This window comes from Passer montanus, unplaced genomic scaffold (genome assembly GCF_014805655.1).
Source record: "Passer montanus isolate IOZ18808 unplaced genomic scaffold, ASM1480565v1 scaffold113, whole genome shotgun sequence".
Classification (NCBI taxonomy): domain Eukaryota; kingdom Metazoa; phylum Chordata; class Aves; order Passeriformes; family Passeridae; genus Passer; species Passer montanus.
Window position 1 is genome coordinate 111,338 of NW_024357947.1, and position 23,689 is coordinate 135,026.

Sequence of the window (23,689 nt, forward strand, 5' to 3'; positions counted from 1 at the left end):
CTTCAAAACACAGGAAAATTACTTCACTAATTCCTTAGTGCAGGAGAATGTTAAAAGCTCACATATGCTCCAAAATGCAATTGCACTTATGCAAGGCCCCAGGAAAGCTCTTCCTCATGAAAACCCTGATCAAAAATTGCTTGAGGTCAGATGAATATTCTTGGACGTACTGGTGCTATTTTTTACGCTGTTCTTTAGACTGGTGCTTTGTATGTATGTACGTATGGCTAAACCCACTTTTTGCTTCTACTTCACAGAAGAGGCCTTGTTTTTTGAACAGAAACTAGGGGTAACTTACACCTCCTAATTAACCCACTAGAGACTAATCTACCAGCCCCCAAAAAACCCAACACCTTACACTGTATTTAGGCATTAAACAAGTCAAAGAAAAAGTGAAGGAAAACATGTGCTCCACAGCTGTTTTTTTCAAGTATGTAACTTCTGTTGTCATCAGGATACAGAGCAAGACCAAAATACAGATTAGATCAGCTCTTAAATGTTGTTACACCAGGCACAGCTTTGCCAGTACCTGTTCTCAGGTGAAGGTTATAATTAAGCACAGTTGCAGTCAGGTTCTAAAGGCACTGATGTTTTTAATTAATTACATGAACAAGCCACAATTACATCAACGCAACAATTACATCAGCTATTTAATTAATAGTACAATTCTTATCAGAGGGCAAAGGAATTTCTCCTCTGAGTTACTCATCACTTTCTGTATCGCTGTCTTCTGAGGACTCAACCCACTCCTCAGATCCTGCAGGAGGGTAGCTCAGTTTTCCAGAACCTGCAAGTGATTAACAAGGTGTAACATTTACAAACCAGGAAAAAATGAGCTCCAGAACAAATACATGGTACTATTCAATGACCCAAACCAGCAAGCCCCAAATGCTTTTGACTACAAACTAGACCAAAAGACTCAGAACCACTTCTGTGTGCCCTTAGTCTGTGCTAAGCTGACAGAGAAGTGCCCTGCTGCCTCTAGTTTGCTCTAGAGGTCCCCTCAGCTCTTCTCAGAGAATCTGAGCAACGTGCTGGAATAAATGAGTATTTCAGATAAAGCCAATGCAAAGAGAGAATGCTGATCCTTTTATGTGCTATAAACACAGACTCAATCCTTACCAACTGTAAAAGGCCTTTCATCTTCAGACTCCTCCCAGCGTTCAAAATCTAAGGACACGTGAACATTCTGCTGACAAAAACAGAGTTTGAAATACCTGCTCTGATGCACAGCAAACGTGTTCAGTACATTCAATAACTCTCAAGATTAATTTTCACTTCACCTTGTTCTTCAGTAATTTGCACCATGTCCCTTTTTTCTCTTTCACCAGAAAAATCACAGCCTCTGTATCCTTAATCACACATGTGGATTTCTCTGCAATTAGTGACTGATAGAGCTCCAGGTCAGCCACATAAAGTTTGCCTTCTGAATAAGCACTGCAATATACAGTAAGTTTAAAAACATTAAATTCAAACAAAGACATTTTGCTGATTATACTGAAGTTTCTTAAACCTACCTGAAAGTCACCTTTTCTCTAGAGAACTCACATTTACTGTCAGTTGCCCTCAGTATTTGTACCTTCAGTGTCACACTCACATCATCTTGAAACCACTTGATTGGTGGATGACAGCTGAAAGAAAGTTCATTTAATATGTATTTTCCAAAGCAGAAAACCACTGAGGTTTAGCCAAGCTGTCTCACACAGAGCCAGAATTTGCCCATGAAGTCACAACTCGGCCAAGGAGCCTGGGCCATGCAGACCTGACACCAGCAGCAGGGCCAGCAAAGCAGGTGATGGGACAGCTGTCGAGCTTCCTACACCAGCACCATATTCCAAATCTCTGGAGGAGCACATCTACAAGTTCCATGGGGAGACACTCCACTGATTCAGTACCCCACAGGAATCCCACCTGCTGCCTCATTTCAGGATGCCACCACAGTCTGCACACAAAGTGCCAAAGGAAAAGCTAACAGCAAAACCAACCTCCAACAGACAAAAGGAACTTGTCAGCTGACCACAGACACAGAACAGTCCTGTTGGGCAGTTCACATAAAAGCAAGATGGGAATGAATTGCTATTTTCTTACCCCTTCTGCTGATGCACAGTAGAGTCTTCTGCTTCTTTGGTTTGAACGACATCATCTAAAAAGAAGACATCCAGAAACATCTTTTATACTTCCCTATACTACAGAAACCAGGTTATTCCCAAGAATTCCCCTATATCATCACAAAAATAACTTGCTAGCCACCAAATTACCATCTTTATCCTTTATATTGTGTACTTCCTATCCTGAAAGATTTCATAAAGTTAATAATTCAATAAAAAACTTTAATTAGCAAAAATACTGTAGTTGGTGTTAAAAGATTTTAAAAAGCCTAACCAAACATGCTGTTTTCCAGGTCAGGTAAAGGTTTTCTGCAGTTTCAAAACATAATTTTAGGACTTAGTGGGGAGTTTCAGGAATGAAATTATTAATAGTGGTGTCAACACCACAGCTCAAAACATGGCATTAGTGTGACTATTAAGAGGGAAAAAAATCTTCTACAATAAGCACTCCAGCCTTTTTATCTGCTAGAACTTCTTTACCTTCCACTTATGTGTCAGCTGCTAGCAGGTAATCCTGTCCCCCTGCTGTGCCTAAACATTTCTAAGCCTCTACTGACAGAAAAGTAAACACATCCTTGCAATCAGATGAAAAAGAAATGGGCAAGAGGGGTAATCACCATTTTCTGCCATCCTCACTCTTGGGAAAAAAATTACCCTCTCTGAGAACAACTTTATTTCAACAGATTTCAACTCCCTTCAATCCTGTGGCATTGGACAGCAGAGCTCTTGCCCCCTCTACAGCACAGGTGTCCTGCTCACATGTTCCACTCACAGCCAAAGAATTCCAAGCGTCTCAAGGACAGAGCATTCCCCAGACAGCCACAGAGTTACAGTAGCAAGAGTCACTCTCAGCATCTCCTGACTGCTCACTGGAAGGCAGCTCTGGCTGCAAACATCAGCCACACGGTGCTGCTCTGTGTACCCAGAGCAGCCTGCAGCTGCCAGGATGACTGCTAGGTTGGTATCAAGCACCTAACTTGAATTGTTTGAAAACTTCCAGAAAGGATTGAAGGCTTACTGCTTGGAGGAGTCACAGGACTGTTAGAGCTTTCAGCAGAATTTTCCTGTATTGATGGATCCTGTAGACTGGACACTTCCTCTAGATCAGCTGTGTCCTCTTTTGTGCTTCTGAACGGAAGACAAAGCAGTTTTAAAAGAAAACCCCACAAATGGCAGTCAACTTCACTTTACTTTGCCTCCCCCTACTTTTAATCTGTACCTTAGTAACAAAGACTGTATTGAAGCTCCCAATTTTTCAACAGTAGTCTCAGGCTTAGCAGGTCTGTAAAAAAATGATCCAAGCAGTTGCATTACACACATTTCAGCACACAGCATCACAATGAAATGATCTGGTCCCTAGCATTACATGCTTTGGCAATGACATGGAGGTTCCCAACCTTCCTTTCCCAGGAGAAAGGAATAAATGCAAACAGGCTATGCCTGAGATACCAGATGTTTAATGGCTGGTAAGCATCCAAACCAGGTCCTGAGCATCATAAATTGTGACAGAATCTGAATTCAGACTCCATATTAACTACAGACTTAGTAAGTCAGGATTAGAGTTAGGCAAGTTAGTAACTTGCCTGTCTGCATGAAATTCTAGGTTAACATTTTCTAGAATTAGGATTTTCTTTTCCTTGGTGTTATAGGCCTAAAGAGTAGTTAATGGGAAGTAAACACACATTACAAATATAACTGTTTCTACATTTAATTAAATCACTGTAATATTATTCATATTCAGTTAAATAAATTTTTTCTCTTTATATGCTGAAAAAAACCTGCTAACACTTACAAATGCTCCAAGCTCTCTGCATGATCCAAAACTGGTATCTGTGTGCACAGCTTCTGAATTTCTCCGACATGTTCAGGATTGTCGGTTCCCAAACCCGTCGACAAAATCTCAGATCGAATGTTGTACTCATTGATCCACATCTTCATCGTGGGAATACTGGTAACCCCAACCTCGAATTACACAACATAATAAAGGGAAAGCACAGCTCTTCAATGGTCTCTCTCCAACTCAAAGCTGCTCTTTTAGTCAAACCTCAAACGTAGCCCTATTGATTTATGCCTGCAAGCAATTTGGTTTTCCTGATTTTCAAATAGGAACCTCCCCATGATCAGTAGTTTTCCAAGTATCCATCATCATTTACATTGTGATAATGGCTCAAGTAACTGTTTGCACTAACAGAACCAGGATGGCAATTAAGTAAACAGTGCCAGCCCTAATATACCTCATGCAAAAAATAACTGTGAGTCCCACACATCCCAAGAACAGCTAAGGGGGTGGGAGGCACAATAAAAAACCCCAAAGCCTAGAAACTGATGAAAGGTTTGAGCAACACGATATGGGAACAGAAGCTACTGAAAAGAATTACTTGCAGACCATTTTCTCTTTCCAATCCATTTTTCACTTCACTCACTCCACAAAATCAAGGAGTCTGCTGGATGCTAATGGATGTCAAACTATAAAACAAGAAAACTCCAAGAACAAGAGCAGCCATTTTCCTGTTTTGATCAAGAAAATGAAGGAGTAAAGTTTCAAAGTTTTTTAATTTGCAGAAAAATTTAGACTAACACCAACAGCAAACTAGTGTAAGGGCTGTAAGAGCAGAATTAAGAATTTACAAACAAAATAAATGAAGCCTATTTCATGAGCTGTTGGATATCAGCAAACCATCTTGGAGGATTCCAAGTTTCATTCTTCCAGTGGAACGTGACAAACTGCAGAGCTGATTTCACAAGGCAAACTACTGGACACTAGTACCTCCCAAAAACACTTTTATTACTAACTTTGTGGAATAGTCTTGGACCATGTGCAGACATACAAAGACTTCCCAGTACTGCAGTTCTATACCTACCATTGGGTCAACCCAAACTGTCCTTCCCAAGGTATGCACCACTTTTGCATGATGAAGTTTTCCTTTAATTTTGTGATTAATGTGATCAGTCACCTAGGAAAAATAAGTTATCACTGCACTTGAGATGTATGGATACCAACACAGCTTTAGAGTCATTTTAACTGCAATGAAACAACACCTTCTGAGCTTAACAATGAAAAGGGTATGCAACAGATATAATTTTGAGTAAACCAGTGCAACACTTTAACTTAACTCAAAGTTAGAACACTACCAGCCTTCAAGGATAATGAAAGATCACTCAAATACAGGTCAATTCAGAGAGGTTACACTTCCCCTGCTCCTCCCCCAGAATTCAAAGTAGTGGGAACCTATTCTAAAAGAAAGACATTTAAATCAGAGAAAAAAATCCCATTAATTTCCCTGTATTATTTCATAGCAAAACGAAAGAAAATTGACCTTCTCAGAACCTGCCCCAATTGCAGGTATTTAGTGTCAATACTAGTAAGCAATGCAATCTGGTACCCAAGTTTACAGTTTATAACTGTTTTCTTATACACAACAGAAAGAGAAGGTAAAGACCATAAAGGAAATACCATGCAAAAGCTGATTATTACCTTTGGATTCCATTCAGCTTCATTATCAATGGGTTTTACTCTACAAACTATAATTTCCACAGCCTGAGGTGGCAGGCTCTGAAACTTCACAGGTAGGTGAAGCAGCTGATCACTATTCACTTGACTTGTCCTGCCTTCATCTATGTATTCAACTGTGACCTTATAGACATTTTCTTCATCTTTTGCTGGAGTCTCTACCACCTGAACCCTTCATATAGCAGGAAAAGAAACAGAGAATTATTATTCATGTAACCAGGTGTGCAGGATATTTTTTAAAACTGCTCTCATTTTAAAACTGGTATTTCCCCAGCCCACTCTGTAACCAAGTGCATGTGTGTGGGGAATCATCTTGTTTGCCATTCATGAGCTCAGAGTAGGCAAGAGCTTTTTAAAAGCATTATTTGCATAACAGTGGGGTTTTTTTGCTGCTTTTGAGGACTTTTTTCTTTACCCAACAGTCAAGATTTTAAAAATCTTTGTATAAATACATGCACATGAATCAAGTAAAAAGCCAACAAAATTTTACCTGTGGCAAACGGCACCCTCACGTAACCCATAGAACACTGACTTCTCCACAGTGTTAACAGAAATCCTGTGTCCTGGTACCCTGAAGTAATCATTCATTTCTCTAGCAAGAACTGTGTATTGGTCCTTTTGTTTCTTGACTATTCGACCAAAGTAGTTTGTTGCATGTACAATGAAGAGAGGCAGGATCTGAAGGGATCAAATACATCAGCAGAAGGGAGGGGTGGGTGACTTCTCAAACCATTTAAATTTAAGTCTATAATTTATATATAGATCACATTACTCTTTCCAGCCCCAAAAGGTGAGAGATGTTGTACACACATATTTCAGAAACCAGTGAGTTGTTGTTCTCAATCCTAACTGCCCATAGTTCAGGCAGCAGTGGACAGCAATGTATGGAACAGGAGCTGATGGGTGTCAGGTGATGACATTCCACCTCAGTGAACACCAGTGAGTTCTGCCCATTACCTGCCAGGCTATTAACCACTCACACATCCTGCACCACTCCAGCTCTACTCTGAATGCTCCTCAGCCTTACAGACAGAACTGCTTTTTTTGCACCAAAAGGACTTAAATAGAAGACTACAAACACACAGCTGTGCACACCAATGGGTAAAATGCTGCTTTGACAGCACCTCAGATAAAGTCCAAGTCTCAAAGGGACCTGGAGACACAAACTCTTACTAGGAAATAAAGAATCACTGTAGCACAGTCAACCTTATAGCCGTGAAGGTTTCATGGATGTGGAACTACTGAAAAAGAAGTCTACGTAAAACAGCACTCTATAGCAAAAATCTTCCAAAGCACTGATATTTTTGAAGGCAATAACTCACACGTTCTACCTACAAGAAAGGAGCTCCCCATTTCTTGGGCATACTATAAACAAAAATACATTCTTTAATCCCAAGGCCAGAAAATGCTCAGTTTTCAGCAAGTTTGCACGAACCAGTCAGTTAAAAAAAAATCTTCAACTTCTTCACTCCCACAGATTACTCTGTGCTTCCTCTACGAGAAATTTCTATAAACCTCCATCTTTGTAAATTTTAATATATAGTCTCAAATTATAAAAGGAACAAATAGACAGAACACAAGTCCTCTTTCCACAAAATGTCAGTCTTTAAAGCAGAAAAACCCCCTGAGATAAACTCAAGATTACCTACAAAACACAACACAAAGAACATGTGGCACACTGATTTATGCAAGGGAGAGCACATTAATCCTACTGCAGTAAGGTTAATGGAATAACAAAAAATAAAGGAACATGCTAAGTAGCTGTTTAAGAGCTGTCCTCTTGGTAACCAAGCGCAAAGAAAACTGTTTCACTTACTGTCACACGTTCAGGTGTTTCTATCATTTCAGCTGCACTATTCTGGGCCATGTCTACTGATAAATTAATTTCATGACGATCTGGACACTCTGTTCTGTTCCTACATTAAAAAAAAAAAAACACAACAAGTTTACAAGTGAAAGCAAAGAGCTTTTATCTAAACTACTGTTACGTGACTTGCAACAGGCAAAGGGAAAAAAAAATATCACGACCAAAACCTGTTTCAGATAAAAGCATCCAACAGGAAAATTCATCAAGGAATCGGCAGCAATCATCATTCAAGGCACAAAAACCTGACATTTCCTTACCTGCAAAGCCCAAATGTTTTAAGAGCAGCACACAGAGGCCTTGAAAATGTCTCATCTTCCTCAGATTCCTGCACCCTGGCAGTCAAATCATAGAGTTCTTCTGGAATTTCAACTTCTGCATGCTCTAAATAGTAGAGAATCCCAGGTGCATGACAGGAACTGCTCTCTGTCAGCAGAATGACTGACTTGGCCTTCAGATCTTCCTCATCTACAGCAGAATCCTAAAAGTAATGAGAAATATTTTGAGAAAACATTTATGTATCCACCAGTAATAACCCAGTGTAGCATTACCCAGTCAAGGTTCACCCAAACCTTTATGTCAGGGTTGAAGTTGTCACTCATGCTTTGCAGGCGCTGCCCAAAGACTGCTGGAGATGGGAAACTGAAATGGATCACCCAAGTTGCATCTGTGATTCCCAAGGACTGCAGGCAGTCATCTGCTAAAACTAAGCACATGTTTCACACAGATCTGTAACTGTAGTAACTCAAACACAGGAAGTATCACATCACACATACCACAGCTGATTTCCTTCTCCCAGCTGGAAGATGAAGATGGATTTCCCCCCAGTACATTCCTCTAAGTTTTTATTTCTCCAGTCAATAAATCTCATCAGCCTATGGCAGACACAGCATTTCATGCCAAGCTCACAGAATTCTCCACTTCCTGTCAGCACCACAGAATACAGAGAACTGAGCACCACTCAGTAATTCACAGGAGTAAGACAGGAGACCGCTGAAATAGTGCAGGAATTCCCACAGCTCTGTGCAAAGGCAAGTGCACCTTCTTGTTTTTATATAACATATAGAACAAATTGAATTTGAAAATGGATAAAGGCCTTTGTTACTGCAAAAAAATTGAAAAACAACCCTAATGGAACTTACAGAAAATTATTACAATAAATCTGTCGCTTGGAAATTATTTCAGACTTTTTATCTCCTCTGTAACAGAGGAAATTGTGAAATTATGGAAAATCTTTGAAAACATTGGTAGTTCTTCTAACTAAGCAGGGAAAATAGTAACAGGAGAAAAGGAAAAAAACCCAAAAAGGAAAGGGCTGTAGCATTAAGAAGTAAACAGAGAACTGGAAAGAACTGACAGGGATCTGCCCCTGTGGAAGTGGTGAGGTAACATAGTGTAAGTGCTTGGTGCAGATCTTAGCTCTGCATTAAGATACAATCCCAACCAGACAGAGAATCCTCACCTAACACAGCAGGAGTGCCAGAACTGTGCATTTTTCTCCACCTTTCCAAGACACACTTAGCATTACACTTGCTCTCTTTATGCTTTTTCAAGGAAACTATTGAGTTGCTCTTCAGTGCCTGCATGGCAAAGTGAAAAGTTACACATTCCTGCAATGCTGCAGTACTTGCTCCAATCAAGTATAAGAGGCAGCATTTCTTACTAGAATTTAGCACATCTTACTGCAGAGATACAACAAAAGAGCTAATGAAATTTAGGTTTCTTATATGAAAAAAAGAAGTATTAATGGAGATAAGGTTCATTAATTTCCTGTATAAAAAGAAAACTACAAGCTCATGTTCTCATGTTTTAATACATTAGACAGACATTTAAGAAAATAAAAACACCAAGCTTTTCCCCTTGTTAATGTGTCCTCTCTGATTCCATGAGCTAACAACATGCAGATTCATGTGTCAGTCTCTCAGAACAAGCACTCTTCATCACACGAGCCCTTGAAATATTTTCAGAGACCATGTAAAATATTTGGTGTCCAAAGAATTGTTGTCCAACAAGAATTACTATGAACATATTCAATCCTATTTTAACATCAACAAGCACTTTTTTAAAGTGGTGGCAGGGTTGGTTTTGATATGCTTGAACCCTCAAATATGCAAGGGAACTGTGTTAAAAAGTTACAACCCCAAACCAGATTTGCTTCCATTAATAATCAAAGAATAAACATTCCAGATGCACTAATATTTACATCAGAAATTAATCCTTTAAGTATCACATGATCTATGCCAGTTATTTACTGGCAGTCAGTCTGGGGTTATTTTCAGCAGGAAAGATTAACTTCCAAGTTCACATTCCTCCTTTATTTTCAGAAGCCAAGATATTTTAGTTTGTTGTGACTTAAAAAAAAAAACAAAAAACCCTGTTTATCTAAGTTTAAAGACTTTCTTACCTTATGAATCATCTCTACTTCAGTTGCTGAGTCAGTAAAAACCAGCACTTTCTGATGATTCCTCTGGGTGAAGTCCAGGATTTTGAGTAACTCAGCAGTTCTGTTGCTGTTCATGCAGGGTTGCACGACCTAAAAGCAAATATGAAACAGAGAGCTGGAAATTCATGTAACCCATACATATTTTACTATATAATTCTTCCTAATCCTAACCTTGATGTGTCCACACATTTACACTTTCAGTTCTGCTCAATCATTAAGGCTTCTCACAAAAACTTGTGGCTTTTCAGTTTCCTTACACGCTCAGAGTACCTACTTTAGGAGATTTCTCAACACTTAAAATCCATAGAAACAACTCCATACTGAGACACAGTGTAATTAAAATCAAACCATTTTGTGTTATTCCTCAGAACTATACTACATTGACTGGAAATTAAGTGAAAAGATACCTGAAAATATGTAATAGGCCTTCTAGAAATCTGAGGTCAAAAGTCTGGTACTGTGTGAAAGCAGCAAACCAAATGCTTTACTTGATTTGCCTTGGCACTGCTTACCTTATAGTTCTCCCAGTCACAGCTAACAACTGCAAAAACATTCTGGTCAAGAACTGTATTGTTTGCAAATACATCCCATCAAATTTAGACTCATTTGCACTAACCATGAGATAGTCAAGAGACTGTCTTCATCTCAATCCTACAGAAGAAAGTTAGAGACCTCCAGCTCCTTCAGCGACTCACTTGCACATGATTTCTAACTTCAGCTCACACTGGGAGGCAGCAGTGCAGCACCACCTGCTTCCAGTAAACCAGCAGCAACCACATATCCAAGCAGTGACATAGTTTCCAAAGTTTTACCTGTTGCACATTTCCAAAGATGGCAGCTTCTTCAATAACAGTTATCACAATGTGAGGATCATGCATGAACTCCTTTATCAAGGGTGTGATATGTTTATTCCACTGAGTTCCCACAGCAATGATCTGATGTGGTAGATTCCCCTGTGCCTGAGCAGTGGCTTTCTTGTAACAATCCAGTATAGTAAACACCTAGGAAGAAAATATGGTTTTTTCTCTCCTCTCATCATATTCCAGCAAGCTCATGACAACTCAGAAAAATACTGAGTTGAGAACAATGTTTTTTCCAGCCACAAAGCCACTACCACAGCAAACTACAAGTTTCACCCCCCAAAAGAACAGTTTGGTATGCACACTTTTATCCTATTCTTTGCATGACTTCTGAAGCAAGAGAAAGCAAGAGGGCAGCATATACATGTGCATGCAGGATTCTGTCCAGAGAAGATGGAAATCTCAGGAAACAGACCTCTTAAATCTGCAATATAAAAAGCCTAAACAAAGCAGATCTGAGAGGGCAGAGGCATTCAGCAAAACCTAGGTGATAACTAGAAAACAAGCCCAACCTGCCAACACAGTAATCTGCAAACACAAAAACAAAAATTAAGGAAGGAAAAAAAAGAGGCCATTCAACAGCATATACATGTGCATGCAGGATTCGGTCCAGAGAAGATGGAAATCTCAGGAAAAAGATCTCTTCAAATCTGCAATATAAAAAGCCTAGACAAAGCAGATCTGAGAGGGCAGAGGCATTCAGCAAAACCTAGGTGATAACTAGAAAACAAGCCCAACCTGCCAACACAGTAATCTGCAAACACAAAAACAAAAATTAAGGAAGGAAAAAAAAGAGGCCATTCATCATAAACCCACTTCCAGTGTTTTTTCCTCAGCATGTGCCACTGTTTCAGACACATGCACAACTGGAGCAGCATTTTACCAAGTGAGTGTGGAAGCCACTTACCTGCTCACAAGTGTCAGAGAACAGCACATCGACCTCATCAAGAACAAGATGGCAAAGCCTACACAAGAGCCCAGTGTTATGTTCCAGCAGCCTCAGGAGGTTGTGTGGTGTAGTCACTACTACTTCACCTACAAGATGGAAGCAAATACTGTTACCATTAACTTACTGCTTGGAAGAGAATTACTGTGACAGCAAAGGACACGGTAGTAGCTCTCTTAAAAAGGGTCACACTTGTATTTCAGATTCATCAACTCGAAGCTGGGGAGTTTGTATTTTTCTACTCCTGCAAGTTTTCCAAGACATAAGTGGGTGAGGTTCTTGTATTTTAAAATCCAGTGAAATATCTGAAGGTTAGCAAGCTTACAAAGAAGGATGTCATCTCATTTTCCAGAAAGGTACTGGAAGCAGAGATAACAACTTCAGAAGCAAATAGCCAGAAGGGAAATATTTATAAATATTTATGAAGAGCAATTTCAGGAAAGTTGAGTTTCAACAGTGGAAAAAAGCACACATTGTAGCTTAGGAATTTACTCAGACCTGTGTGCACGTGTATCTATCTACACATAGAAATAAAACCACACCAATCTTCACTGCTGCAAATAACCAACAGCTCTGCTGCTTAAAGGTCTGAATTCACCCACCAGTCTCAAACATGAACAATGGATGAAAAAATACCAACTGCTGAAATGGAGTTTTACACACTCCTCATAGTTTTATCCATAGTCCTTACTCCCTTGGCACAACAAAAGCCACTTTTGAAAATGCAGGTAGCAAACAAAGGCATCAAACCAGAACACACCTAAATGTTTAAAGTACATACATCTAAGCAAGGCAAGTCTCCCAACAGCTTTTTTATTACTTCTATGCTGCTTCTCTATGGAGCAGCCCCTGCATGTTACTGAGTTAGATGCACAAAGTACTGAGCATTTATTGTAACAGCAAATTGTAAATCACCATTTAAACAAATAAACCAAGAACATGAGAAGCAGAAATTGTTCTTTCACATGCTCCTGCAATCAAGGCAGCCCACACTGCCCTGAGGCACAACTAAGATGACAAAGTAGTCTTACAACCTCGGATTTCCATCTGGCTGGCTGCTTCCTTGTTCTGCCCAAGGATTATCAGCATTGGATGAAGGTGTCTGCAGCCTTTCCTGTATGTTTTCAGCAGGTCAAAAACAAGTTGTGCCTTCTTCCATCCAGGACATAAAATCAGTGCTAGTGGCTACATACATACACAGGTACAAAAATTAACAACATGTGTTAGACAGAAGTACAGAACCTTAAGAATCCTGTCTTACTAAGGTTGTACTGGGCCATTTTCAGAGGTCCCTTACAACCTCAGTAATTATATGATCTAATAGAAGCTAGAAAATGCAATGTGGTATTTGAAACAGTTAATACCCAATTTAGTTTAATTAAGTACATACTGCTCATGCAGAAACAAAGCTCCATTGTATCTCTTAAGTGCCAGGGCATAAACCACTTGTCAGGGATTGCTTTAAACTAAGTTTGGGATTCGCCCCATTCAGAGTCCATCCAAGTCCTCTAAGCAGAGGCCTTAGAGAAACTGGCAGGCATCATGAAGATACATTGAGATGACATTAATGTATACATTCCAAACATTCAGAGCAGTAACAGGTTCTCTGGTCCCATATATACATACCCCACTCATGCTGGGCAAGGCTTCATAGTCACTTTCCTGCAAAAGGGTAAGAACTGGTGGAATATATAATAAGGGATCATTTCCCTGATGGGAGATGGCAACGACATCACATCCCCCAGCTACTGGTGGCCAACAGTAGGACTGGGTGAAGGTAGGGCCTGAAAACTTATTCCAAGCAAGTTCCTACAGAAACAGAAATAAGAGTTTCCCATTAAATCCGCATACTTGAACACCAACAAAACAAGACAATGCATAACAATGAGTGATTTAAAAGCTTGTGACCCACTACATAACAAATGTCCTTAACAGGAAATATGAAAAACCACCTTCTGGGCTCAGCTGTTAAATTACTGTATTCAAATTCAAATCCACTTGTAGCAGTGGCTAATATACCACAAAAAAAGTGTAAAATTCTTACAGCACTTCTCCAAAGCTTCATTTACTCAATTATATGAACAACCTTGTACACATTCCTCAAACAAACTGAGGTATTACTGTAATATTTACTGTGGTAAATTGAGGTATGGAACTTGTCTTAAAATGATAATCAATGTAGTATCATCACCTCTACCTTTTTCAGACCATCAAAAAGAGGTGCTGTTTCCAAAAGTGATGATGGTTCAATTTTCTTGCTCAGGAACACAAAGTTTTTTTCTTTCCCAACATTCTGTAAAGTCTGAAAGCATGAGACAAATAGATGATAATGGCAATGCTTAACAAAAGAGGTTTAGCTTGCACAAAACTCAGAAGCATTCACTGTATTTTAAAAAATGGCATTTTGATGTAAATGCATCAAATTCTAAATTCACTTTAAATATAATTCATACATAGAGTTACACATTACAGGTTACACAGACCAAGGGCGAGATAAAAACTCTTTATTGCTGTTCCTGAAGAAAGATTTTCAAAGATGGTCTTAACTGTCTTAAACCCCTGAAGAGATGCAGTGGATACTCTGTGAACAGCTGGCAGTGAGTCCCACAAGGAGCAGCAGGACTGCAGTCACAATGCAGCTGGCAATTTCTGTCCATCGCTCCTTCTCTCTCCCCTGCTCCAGTGCAGGTCCTCCACAGACTGCAGCCCCTCAGAAACACCTGCATGGAGCTCCTTCTACTCCTCTGACCCTGGCATTGCCTGTTTCTCACTTTTTTTTTATTCCCTTGCCTGTGTTTTTGCCCTTTCTTAAACTCAGAGAGGCATCCCCAACTTGGCTGGCTCAGCTCTGCAGAGGCCAATGCAGGAGCAGTCAATCCCTGACCTCCTTCCACAAAGACCCAATGCTACCAAAATCAAAATGTTTGCACAAGAGAAGTTAAATTGAAATTAACGTTTGAAATACCTGTTGGTCATCTTCAACTGTGTGTGCCTGAAGGAAATTAGAATTTAAGAACTGTGGAAGCCTGAGAAACAGAGATATTAAATCCAACATAAATGCAAAAGAACGTCATTTATAAATACCACCAGTATTTCCCAAGTGTTATGAAGCAATTAAGTATTTCTAACATATCTATCTATGCCAATGAGAAAAACCCTCAATACAAAAGGAGAAATAAAAATCCACCGCCTGAACAGCAAAATTTACTGAAAATAGTATTTCAGAATATTTTTCAAAGTTAGTTGGTAAATTCCCTGACATTAGAAGAAAAATAGACTGGACTGCAGAAAAAAAGGCTTTTTAATGTTCCAAAACATAAAACAACTCATCTTCGTATCAGTTAGAAACTGAAAGAAGAAATACTCCTGAGGTTTACTACATATGCATCAACTGACCTGCAGCACAGTGAAAGCATTGCACAAATTGACCCAGTCATATTTCATTAAATCTGAAAACTTTATCAATCACACTAGAAATAAAATAAAGCAAATTAACACACTTATTGTGCAGAAAAACACCTGCCCACCACACCCCTGTGGTAAAGTTACTGTTTAGAAATAACTGGTATTTTTCCAGGGTAACTATCAGCAGCTTTGAAGTCCCTCCTTCCCCAGAAGCATGTGCATGTGGCTTCCCTTTCCCTCTGCCCTTCAGAGGCCTAAGAACAGAACTGCAAACACACTAGAGCTCCCAACTGTCTGATGACAGAATCATTCTGAATATTTAACATACTGCACCACACCTCTCTGTCTGAACTGCTTTATCTTCCTTGGGAGGCAAACCTGGCACCATGCTGACCACCTGGAAAGAAAATACATTTTAAGCACTAAAGTACTGTTCAAAAGCAGTATTTAAAACACAAAGTTGAAAGTAGTTTTCTTACCCAGCTGTGGGATTCTCCAAATATTCTGCAGCATTTTTTTATAAATGCGAAGTTTCTTTGACTAAGGCAATGATTTTGATAAAACAAGCTTCAGAAAACTGTCTGAGAACAACAAGCTGGGTGACTACAGCACTTCTAATCTGGCCTATGTATGTTTTTGTTAGCTTGTATTTCACAATTTAATATAAAATGTAATACTTACAGGCACAGTATTGTCATTTAGATCTGTATGAGACCTTCGGGATGGCTTTTCAAGAACAGAATTACAACCAGCAAGACCTAAAAAGGTAAATGAAATGAAGCTACCAATTTCTGATTATCTGAACACATAAAAAGCCAGAGATGGACACCACGTGTCCCAGTCACTGGGATCCACCCCAAGACAGGACATTCCCACTCCACATATCCAACTAAACATACAAAGTGCTGCATGTAGGACTGTCTTCCCCACTCGTGGGTCCCACCTGGCCCAAGATGTGGTGACACCTCCTCCCCAAAGGGCAGTTTTGGCCTGGCAAGAAATGTAGGACCAACAAACTCCACTGGAACACACTCAGCATTGAAGGACACTTCATCATCAGAAACATCTGAAGAACTCCCTGCTGTCCCTTCATCCTCCTTGTAACGAGCAAAGTGCTTTGCAACCAGATCATCATTAACACAGATCTATAAAAAAACCCAAACAAGATATTTTTTGACCAGTGTCAACAAGCAATAAGCTACACCAGCACATACTTGCTTAAAATTTATGTGAAGCTTTGAACAAAAGCAGTGCTTTTATAAATTATAAAAAAAACCCAAACAAAATCCAACCAAAAAGAATATCAGACATAAGAAATACCAGTGAATGCTTTTTGTATTAATGCTTTCTGTATTCAAGTATTAAGTCTAAAAAAAGAAAAGTTCTATCTTCGTGCATGTTCTTTCAACAGCTGTTAATTAGTGAGTTCCATGTTTCTGGCCAAAATTCTGTACTGAATTAACTGCTTCTAGGAGCCCTACACATCTAAAAGAACCCTCTAATCCAGTGAAGCCTCTTTATTTCTTTTGGATTCAGCATACACCAAAATCTGACAGAAAAAAAAGAACAGTATTAGGCCTAAAACTTCTTCTATCTACTATACAGCTGCTTATGTGTGGCAGTAGCTTTCACACAAGAAATTTCACACAAGTTACACACTTTGGCAAGTGGAACTAGACTGGATGGTTTTTCCAGCTCCTCGAGGACTCATCTGCATGCAAGAGTGTGAAATTTTAGTTATTTTTACAGTATTATGCAGCTGCCTTACTGAAACATCTTCAAATATGATACCACAAGACGTACACCAAATAATGCATATAGTTATCCACTTAAATACTGCCTGGACTTCACTTGCTTGTCAGTAATGAAAAAGAAAAAAAAGTTCATGCAGAGAAAAATATAAGTTCTGCCTCTTGGAATTTCTCCAGACATTTACAATGAACAGCACTGTAACAAACACCTCTAATAAGTTAATGATTTAGCTCCTACTATATCTGATTGAAATTACAAAACTTGCGAGTCGTGCTTTCCACCTTAAAGTAACAGCAAAATACATTAATAGAGCTGGAAATATGAAAGTATCTTACCTTTTCATCTCTTATAGTCACAAAAAGAAACACCTCTAACACTTTATCTTCTACTGTCTGTATTGTGGCTTTAACCTCGGTAGCCTCTAAATGTAGTAAGAAACACAAGAAAAACGATTAAACCCTTATCACACTGTCAGCATTCTTCACTTGGACTGAGAGACAAAAACAGGCATCACAATTAAAAATGTGTAACACTTGTTATTTCACCTAAGTGAAACAAAGAATTTAACAATAAAAACTTCAAAGCTCCAAAAAGGAACCTGTCCTTAGTTTTTGGAGGAGGACAGAGCTGAAACAGATGAACAACGCCTTGAGACAAACCACTCTTAGTTCTACACTGAAAGTCTTGATTTTCTCTTGGGCTCTGACAGTTTGGGGCACCAGCATATGCTTTCCAAGTGAGACATTTCCTTTTCTTGAAAGGAGTTGTATTTGCACATCTGTACAGCTTTGTTACACTTTTCATTTGGGCAAACAGCCAATCCAAGTCCTGAAGCACCTCTGCTCATGCTAATGCAGGACAGCAGAGATGCTGATTCAGAGTCTCATGCAGAATACACAGAATGGTTCCAGTGTTCAAAATTAATGTGACACAAATGCTCCCTCAGTAAGCCTAATCCAGCCTAAACACAATCTATTTAACTACCAAAATGTATGCAGCATGGAAGCCCAGCGTACTGAAAATACAGCTCCCAAAATACTTGTGCCTTAGTCACTCCATACTTAGGCAGCTCCTTTCTCACAGTTTTTAACAAACAGCATTAATAAATATAATCAGGTATACTCAAGTATGATGAACTTGTACATAAGTACTACATTTCTCCAATAATTTTTTTTTCCCAAAACTAAAGTGCTTTACCTTCAAGAAGCTTTCGAAAATGATGGATAGCAGCAGTATCCCATCTTTTGGCTGGTCTACGAAAAAAAACACAACCAGTTCATCAAATGTGTAAATGGTAGTTTAAAAAAAAATTCTATACAAGCACAAAGCTCTAAATCATGCAAATTCTTACGAAGTGCCCAACTAGATAAACCAGCAGAATCTGATTACTCAGCACATTAGTTCGGTAATATTGTTACAGTTCACCAATATCATCAACTGATCAAAATTAAAAGATGTTTTGTCACGGTATCGTGGCTTGCACCAAATATAAAATATGAAGAAACCATAGAATCATTTATGTTGGAGAAAAACACATGATCATTGAGTACACCTCCTAACTCATTACTGCCAAGGCCACCACTCAACGATGTCCCTTAGTGCCACATCTATGCATCTCTTAGCTCCCTCCAGGGATGGGATGGACTCCACCACTTCCCTGGGGAGCTTTGTCCTCTCAGCTGGAATAGAGCTGATTTTCCTCTTAGTCACGGGTACAGTTCTGTGTTCCACATTCACTATTTGAATACTGCAGGTTTCTTCTTGAAATATAATAATCCCTTCTAAAAAATTCTACATTAAACTCTCACACTTCAGAAATGCATAAACAGAATGTATTTACTAGCTCTCCTTACCCTATTTTGGCAGTGTTTTCACAGTAGTCAATATGCAGTGTCAGTGGCCTTGTGCAGTGCAGCCGACACTTCTTTGCTCTGTCTGGGATCTTTGCAAATGCTCCTGCTAAAACTCGAATGCTGCAAAACAACGTAGAAATTCTCAGTTTACAGGGCAGAATTTCTTCTCCACAAGTCACTGGCCTCACAAACTACCTCCTGTTACCCTGAATTTGACAACACGGTTCTTCCAGGAGTTTGGATCCCACTGGCTCCCACTCTGAAACCACTGTCTTACTCTAAGAGGTGCCATCAGGACCAGCTGGTGACCAGGACAGAGCTGTTCTATCCATTTAGTATCAATACACGTCCTAGTCACTGGAATCTTTCTGATCCTTTGCCACTGCAGTTTCAAGTCATCTTGCTACTCATCTTCTAAATATCTTCATGGTATTTAACCCATTTTTCCAACAAAGCAACAGTCAACTTAAAACATTATTTATTTTAAAATACTTTAAGTAAGTTCTAATTCTGCGGAATACTACCAAAACCAATATGGTGAAGTTTCTTGTGCTACAAGTTGCATACTTTAATAGACAAACTTTAAGAGCTGGACTGACTTGCTCCAAAACATAAGAACATATTTTTCAAGATTTTAAAACCACAAGGTTTTACACTCATTTCATCAAGAATTCAGAACCTGTGAAAATGGACCTTTTTTTGACACCAAGACAAGACAAACTGCAGCTCCTAGTAAACAAGTTGGTCAACTGCAGTGGGAAAACCCCCACATATTTCTGTTTAGACCTAAAAACCTGCTGTAGCAAGCGAAACCCTGCTTCTATAGATGATTTTTGTGCCTGAACTTCACTGGCCGTAATTTTTTTAGTATATACCAAATTATTAAAGAAGAAAAGAATATAAAGGTTAAGTTTTAACTGGCAATCACACGTCTCAATCACAACAGACTATTATTTCTATTCTGAATCTTTAAAAAAGCAAAACCTAAAATGGAAAGCATCTTTATCACAAAATAAGGACTGCTTTGCACTCAGGTTCTTTCAAGTGTATAATTTGGTTAGCAGCTTCTTGTGGACACAATCTACACCTCAATTAAACCAAAGCACTGATGAAATAAATATCAACAGCATCTGTATCTATTAACAAATGTGTTATATGTAATGCACTAACAAATCCATCACAGTAACAAAGGCACATACTTCTCTGCTGGAACAGAGCAGTACTTGGCATAATCCACGAGGAAACAGCCGAGCTGGTAACCATCCGCCTGGCACCGCACTGACTCCACCTGAGCCCTGCACCAGCACTTCAGCTCCTCGCTGAACACCCCGTAAACCTGAGCAAGCGACAAAGAACAAGACAGCAGGTTCCCTCAAATGGCCCCAATTACACTCAAAGGCTTTTCAAAGGTAAGGACACAATATTTATTACACAGCTTTCCATTTGCTTTGCAAAATGCAAGCCTTATAGCTTACACAGTTAGGAGGCTTACAGATGAGGAAACACAACTCACAGAGATGCTGTTATTTGTTTTTCTGTGTAAAATTAAAAAAATAAAACAACAACACATATTTGATACTTCACCTCAAACAGATTCAAATAATAGATTATTTCTATGTAAAGCAATGACCTTACCTGGCCTTTTTTTATCTCCTCTTGTTTCACTTCCTCTGCATCTTTAGAACTGCTATAAAACTGGTCCATTTCAGCATTCATGTTTTCATACACAGTTTCACCGACTACACCAGGCACACATTCTTTCACAGCAATCCAAAAGCAACTTGGATCCTCAACCTAGGCCAAGGAATAGAGAATAAACACTACTGGCTTTTAAGAGTATCTGAACAGTAGATGTAAAACTTGATTTATACAGGGCACCTTCAAAATTATGGTGACTGACACTGATACACAGAATGTTAACACATGAAACATCTTTCACCTTCACTGCATTAGTTCAAGAAATGGCTTCTCAGTTTCCAAGTCTCTTTAGCACTGCAACAAACACCATGTGGGGTCTAGAAGGGAGCAGCATTATCCAGAAAGTTGGTTAAACCAAACAGTGGGCAAAGTGCAAAGACAAAGCTTTTTACTTCCAGATGAAGTCCATCAGGAAGTACATAAAAAAACCCTAAAAACATGATAAATCTCACCAAGGGGCTTTTCTTTCTGCTCAGAGTGTCAGCATGACAACCAGTTTCTTTACAACAGGGTGACAGCTTTCTGCTAAGCCTTTGTAAACTGTCCCATTCCAGTGCTCCAGCTGATGTGGGTCCCCAGCTGTTGTGGTTTAATCCCAGTAGGCAGCTAAACCCCACACAGCTGCTCCCTGGTCACATCCCTGCAGCAGGAGGACCAGACAATCTGAAGGACAGAGGTGAGAAAACTCACAGGCTGACATTAGAGCAGCTGACTAGGCAAAGCAAGAGCTGCAGGTGCAACCAAAGCAACACAAGGAATGGATTCACTGCTCCCCACTGGCAGCTGCTCGGCCATTTCCAGAACACAGAGCTTCATCACACACAGGGCTGCTGAACAGAGACATACCTGCAGCTTTTACTGCTCAGCATGACATCATGTAGTATGGAATATCCCCTCAGTCACCTGTCCTGGCTGTATTCTGCATTTTCTACCATCTCCTGTGAAATTCAGGATCATCTAGTACTATACTACACATTATTTAACACATGTGTGTTGCACATCCTCCATTTTAGATTTTAGCTGCATCCCTACTGCAGGAGAAGAAGGAATTAGAAGTGTAAAAATGGTGAGGAAGGTGGTACAATAGCTCAAGTGACCTCCCAGCTGGGAATGCCAAGGCCTGGAGAACATCAGAGTAGGAAATTCCATCTATTACACCTACTGCTGTTAATCCTCTGTTTTGAGAAGCAGAATTTGTGTGCAGGTAATACAGGTGTTTGGAGAGGCCTGGAGGCACTCTCATGGACATGCTGAGCTCTGTGTTAGGAGAAAGATCAAAGCACAGAGATCATAAAAAGCACAGGGGAGCTCACAGGGTTCTTGATCAATCCTGCTTGGATGGGCTGAGCCTGCCAGTGTCCACCCAAGTGTGCCCCTAATTCTCCAGTTAGCCAGGCAACTAAATAAATGTACTCCCTTTATTTCAGCTGTGGTTTTGTGATTTTTCTGGCTGCCTGCCTGTGTTAATTCACACACCTTCTCACCTATTTTACAATAAAAACAATAAAATAAAACCTAAAATGAACAAAATATATATAACCCAAATATGACTCCACAAGTGCAAAGAAATGCTGGTGAACAGAAATACACAGGCAACATTTTTTGTAAATGTGACCTCAAGAAAGTCACATGGCAACAGACATCAATCCTTCAGATATAAAAAAAAGCAGCATACCTTTAATACCACGACTTCCATGTTTATCTCCCGTGTCTCCCTAATCACTACTGTAAAAGAAAAATATATGATAAACCATTTTGATCCCCACCATTTGTTTCAAAGCCTATTTGCAGAACACACACCTAAAGCAAGCCTATAGATTTTTACTGCTCATTTCAGGAGTACTAGTTTAAGCAACTTATTACTTATCATTTACATGTTTCAAAGAGTTCAAACCAGCTTTCTTAATGAGGGACTACATTAAAGCCTAATTAGGATTTCCCATTCATGCAGCATCTTTTCCATTCAAAGGCCAGCAAAAATAGGCTGATCACAGACAAGGGCTGCTACAACCTACCTACATGATCAAATGAACAGAAACACCAGAGCAGAATATTTACAACTTTTAAAAATCCCTCAGCCTCATACAAAAGACGAATCCCTGACTTAGCAAACAAGTTTAACGTCATTTTTATTAGTATCAAATCTGTCTGCAATGGCACATACCAGACCTAGGAGTTACAACAGAAAATTGAAACTTCTAGCAAGTAATTGGCATTTCATTTTTGACACAAAACGAAATCACATCGTGGTATCATCACCGCAGGGTCTAGCTTAACTTAGAAAATTAACACTTAAAGTAGATGCCCAATTAAATATCTCAGAAAAGGAAAATCAAGACATTGTCCTTCCATTTCCAAAGCTACTGCTGAACAAGCCAGAGTTCAGCAGCAACAGAGCTACCCTGAGGTGACACAGGGCGAGAACGGCGACACGCTGTAAGTGATCATTCCCAGTTTAACATGAGAATGGAACAGCTGGAACGACTGCAGAAGCTTCACCCAAGAACATTTAACAAAAAGAAGGCTCCGGAGTTACACACTCGGTTTCTTACCCTGCACCGTTATACTGCACCAAGAGATCAGCAGCGCTGCTTTGAACACTTAAAGCGGAGTTTTCTTTCAGCAGTAACACGTGAGGGGCGTGAGGAACTTCAGCTGAAGTCTCAAGTTAATGAATGCAACCCCAGTAAATGGCCCATCAACGTGGATGGATGAAGCACGCTCACACACAGGACCAGCTCTCCCACCCCGCTGCAAGTAACATTCCCGCTTTGTTAGGAACGAGAAACAAACGCTCGCTCAAATCCCACACCCACCATTATACAGTACTCAACCGGTAAAAATGCTGTACATCGCTAAACCCTCGCCCAGCCCGCTGCATTAACACAGACCGAGAGAAGGCAGAAGGAGCCTCTGCGGCGCTCCCGGTGTGTGCAGACACTCCGGCACACACAGCTCGTTACCCCCTGCCCAGCCGTGCCCCACCTAGCCCTGCTCACCCGGGGCGCCGAGCGAGGGAAGAGCGGCACAGCGCCCTGAAAAACCACTTGCTTCACTTTACTCTCTCTCCCCAGTCCCCATTTCCCCCTGTCCTGCCACAGCTCCACGCTGTTTCCCGTAGAAACGAGCCCACTGACCTCGTTCTCCGGCGCTGCCAGGCTCCAAGCTCCACACACCGCCCTCCCGCAGAAGCTTCCAGAAGGCGCTGCCCGCGGACCCTTCCAGAAGCCCCAGCGCTGCGGCCCCAGA

At 40.0% G+C, this 23,689-nt stretch overlaps 1 protein-coding gene across 3 annotated transcripts; it reads right to left on the reverse strand.

Moving 5' to 3' along the window:
• Positions 1-586: 586 nt before the first annotated feature.
• Positions 587-23,671, reverse strand: TDRD12 (tudor domain containing 12). Of its 3 annotated transcripts, XM_039696415.1 has the most exons (33): positions 23,578-23,668; positions 22,993-23,191; positions 22,116-22,165; positions 20,378-20,536; positions 19,942-20,078; positions 18,743-18,862; positions 18,087-18,142; positions 17,225-17,310; positions 16,081-16,282; positions 15,819-15,895; positions 15,476-15,534; positions 14,698-14,758; positions 13,930-14,034; positions 13,359-13,541; positions 12,767-12,917; positions 11,694-11,821; positions 10,739-10,927; positions 9,888-10,016; positions 8,946-9,063; positions 8,056-8,189; positions 7,744-7,964; positions 7,436-7,535; positions 6,110-6,297; positions 5,584-5,791; positions 4,970-5,062; positions 3,901-4,070; positions 3,328-3,390; positions 3,127-3,236; positions 2,089-2,143; positions 1,518-1,631; positions 1,284-1,437; positions 1,123-1,189; positions 587-787 (listed from the first exon to the last, which is right to left on the reverse strand). In XM_039696415.1, the coding sequence occupies exons 3-33, from the start codon at positions 22,134-22,136 to the stop codon at positions 702-704; spliced, it is 3,744 nt and encodes a 1,247-aa protein (XP_039552349.1). In that variant the 5' UTR covers positions 22,137-22,165; positions 22,993-23,191; positions 23,578-23,668; the 3' UTR covers positions 587-701. The 3 variants fall into 3 exon arrangements, with proteins under 3 accessions (XP_039552349.1, XP_039552341.1, XP_039552358.1); XM_039696407.1 differs by lacking the exon at positions 22,993-23,191 and having other exon boundaries at positions 23,578-23,671; XM_039696424.1 differs by lacking the exons at positions 22,993-23,191; positions 23,578-23,668 and adding an exon at positions 23,332-23,351.
• Positions 23,672-23,689: the final 18 nt, after the last annotated feature.

What these genes read in the sequence shown, in the direction of transcription:
- TDRD12 (XM_039696407.1), bottom strand. Translation starts at nt 22,136, where the DNA reads ATGGAAGTCGTGGTATTAAAG. An exon ending in AAAGCAGTTCAGACAGAGAG is followed by an intron (nt 14,759 to 15,475) that starts GTGTGGTGCAGT and finishes TCTGTTTCTCAG; the next exon opens with GCTTCCACAGTTCTTAAATT. An exon ending in AAAACATTTGGGCTTTGCAG is followed by an intron (nt 7,536 to 7,743) that starts GTAAGGAAATGT and finishes TTTTTAATGTAG; the next exon opens with GAACAGAACAGAGTGTCCAG.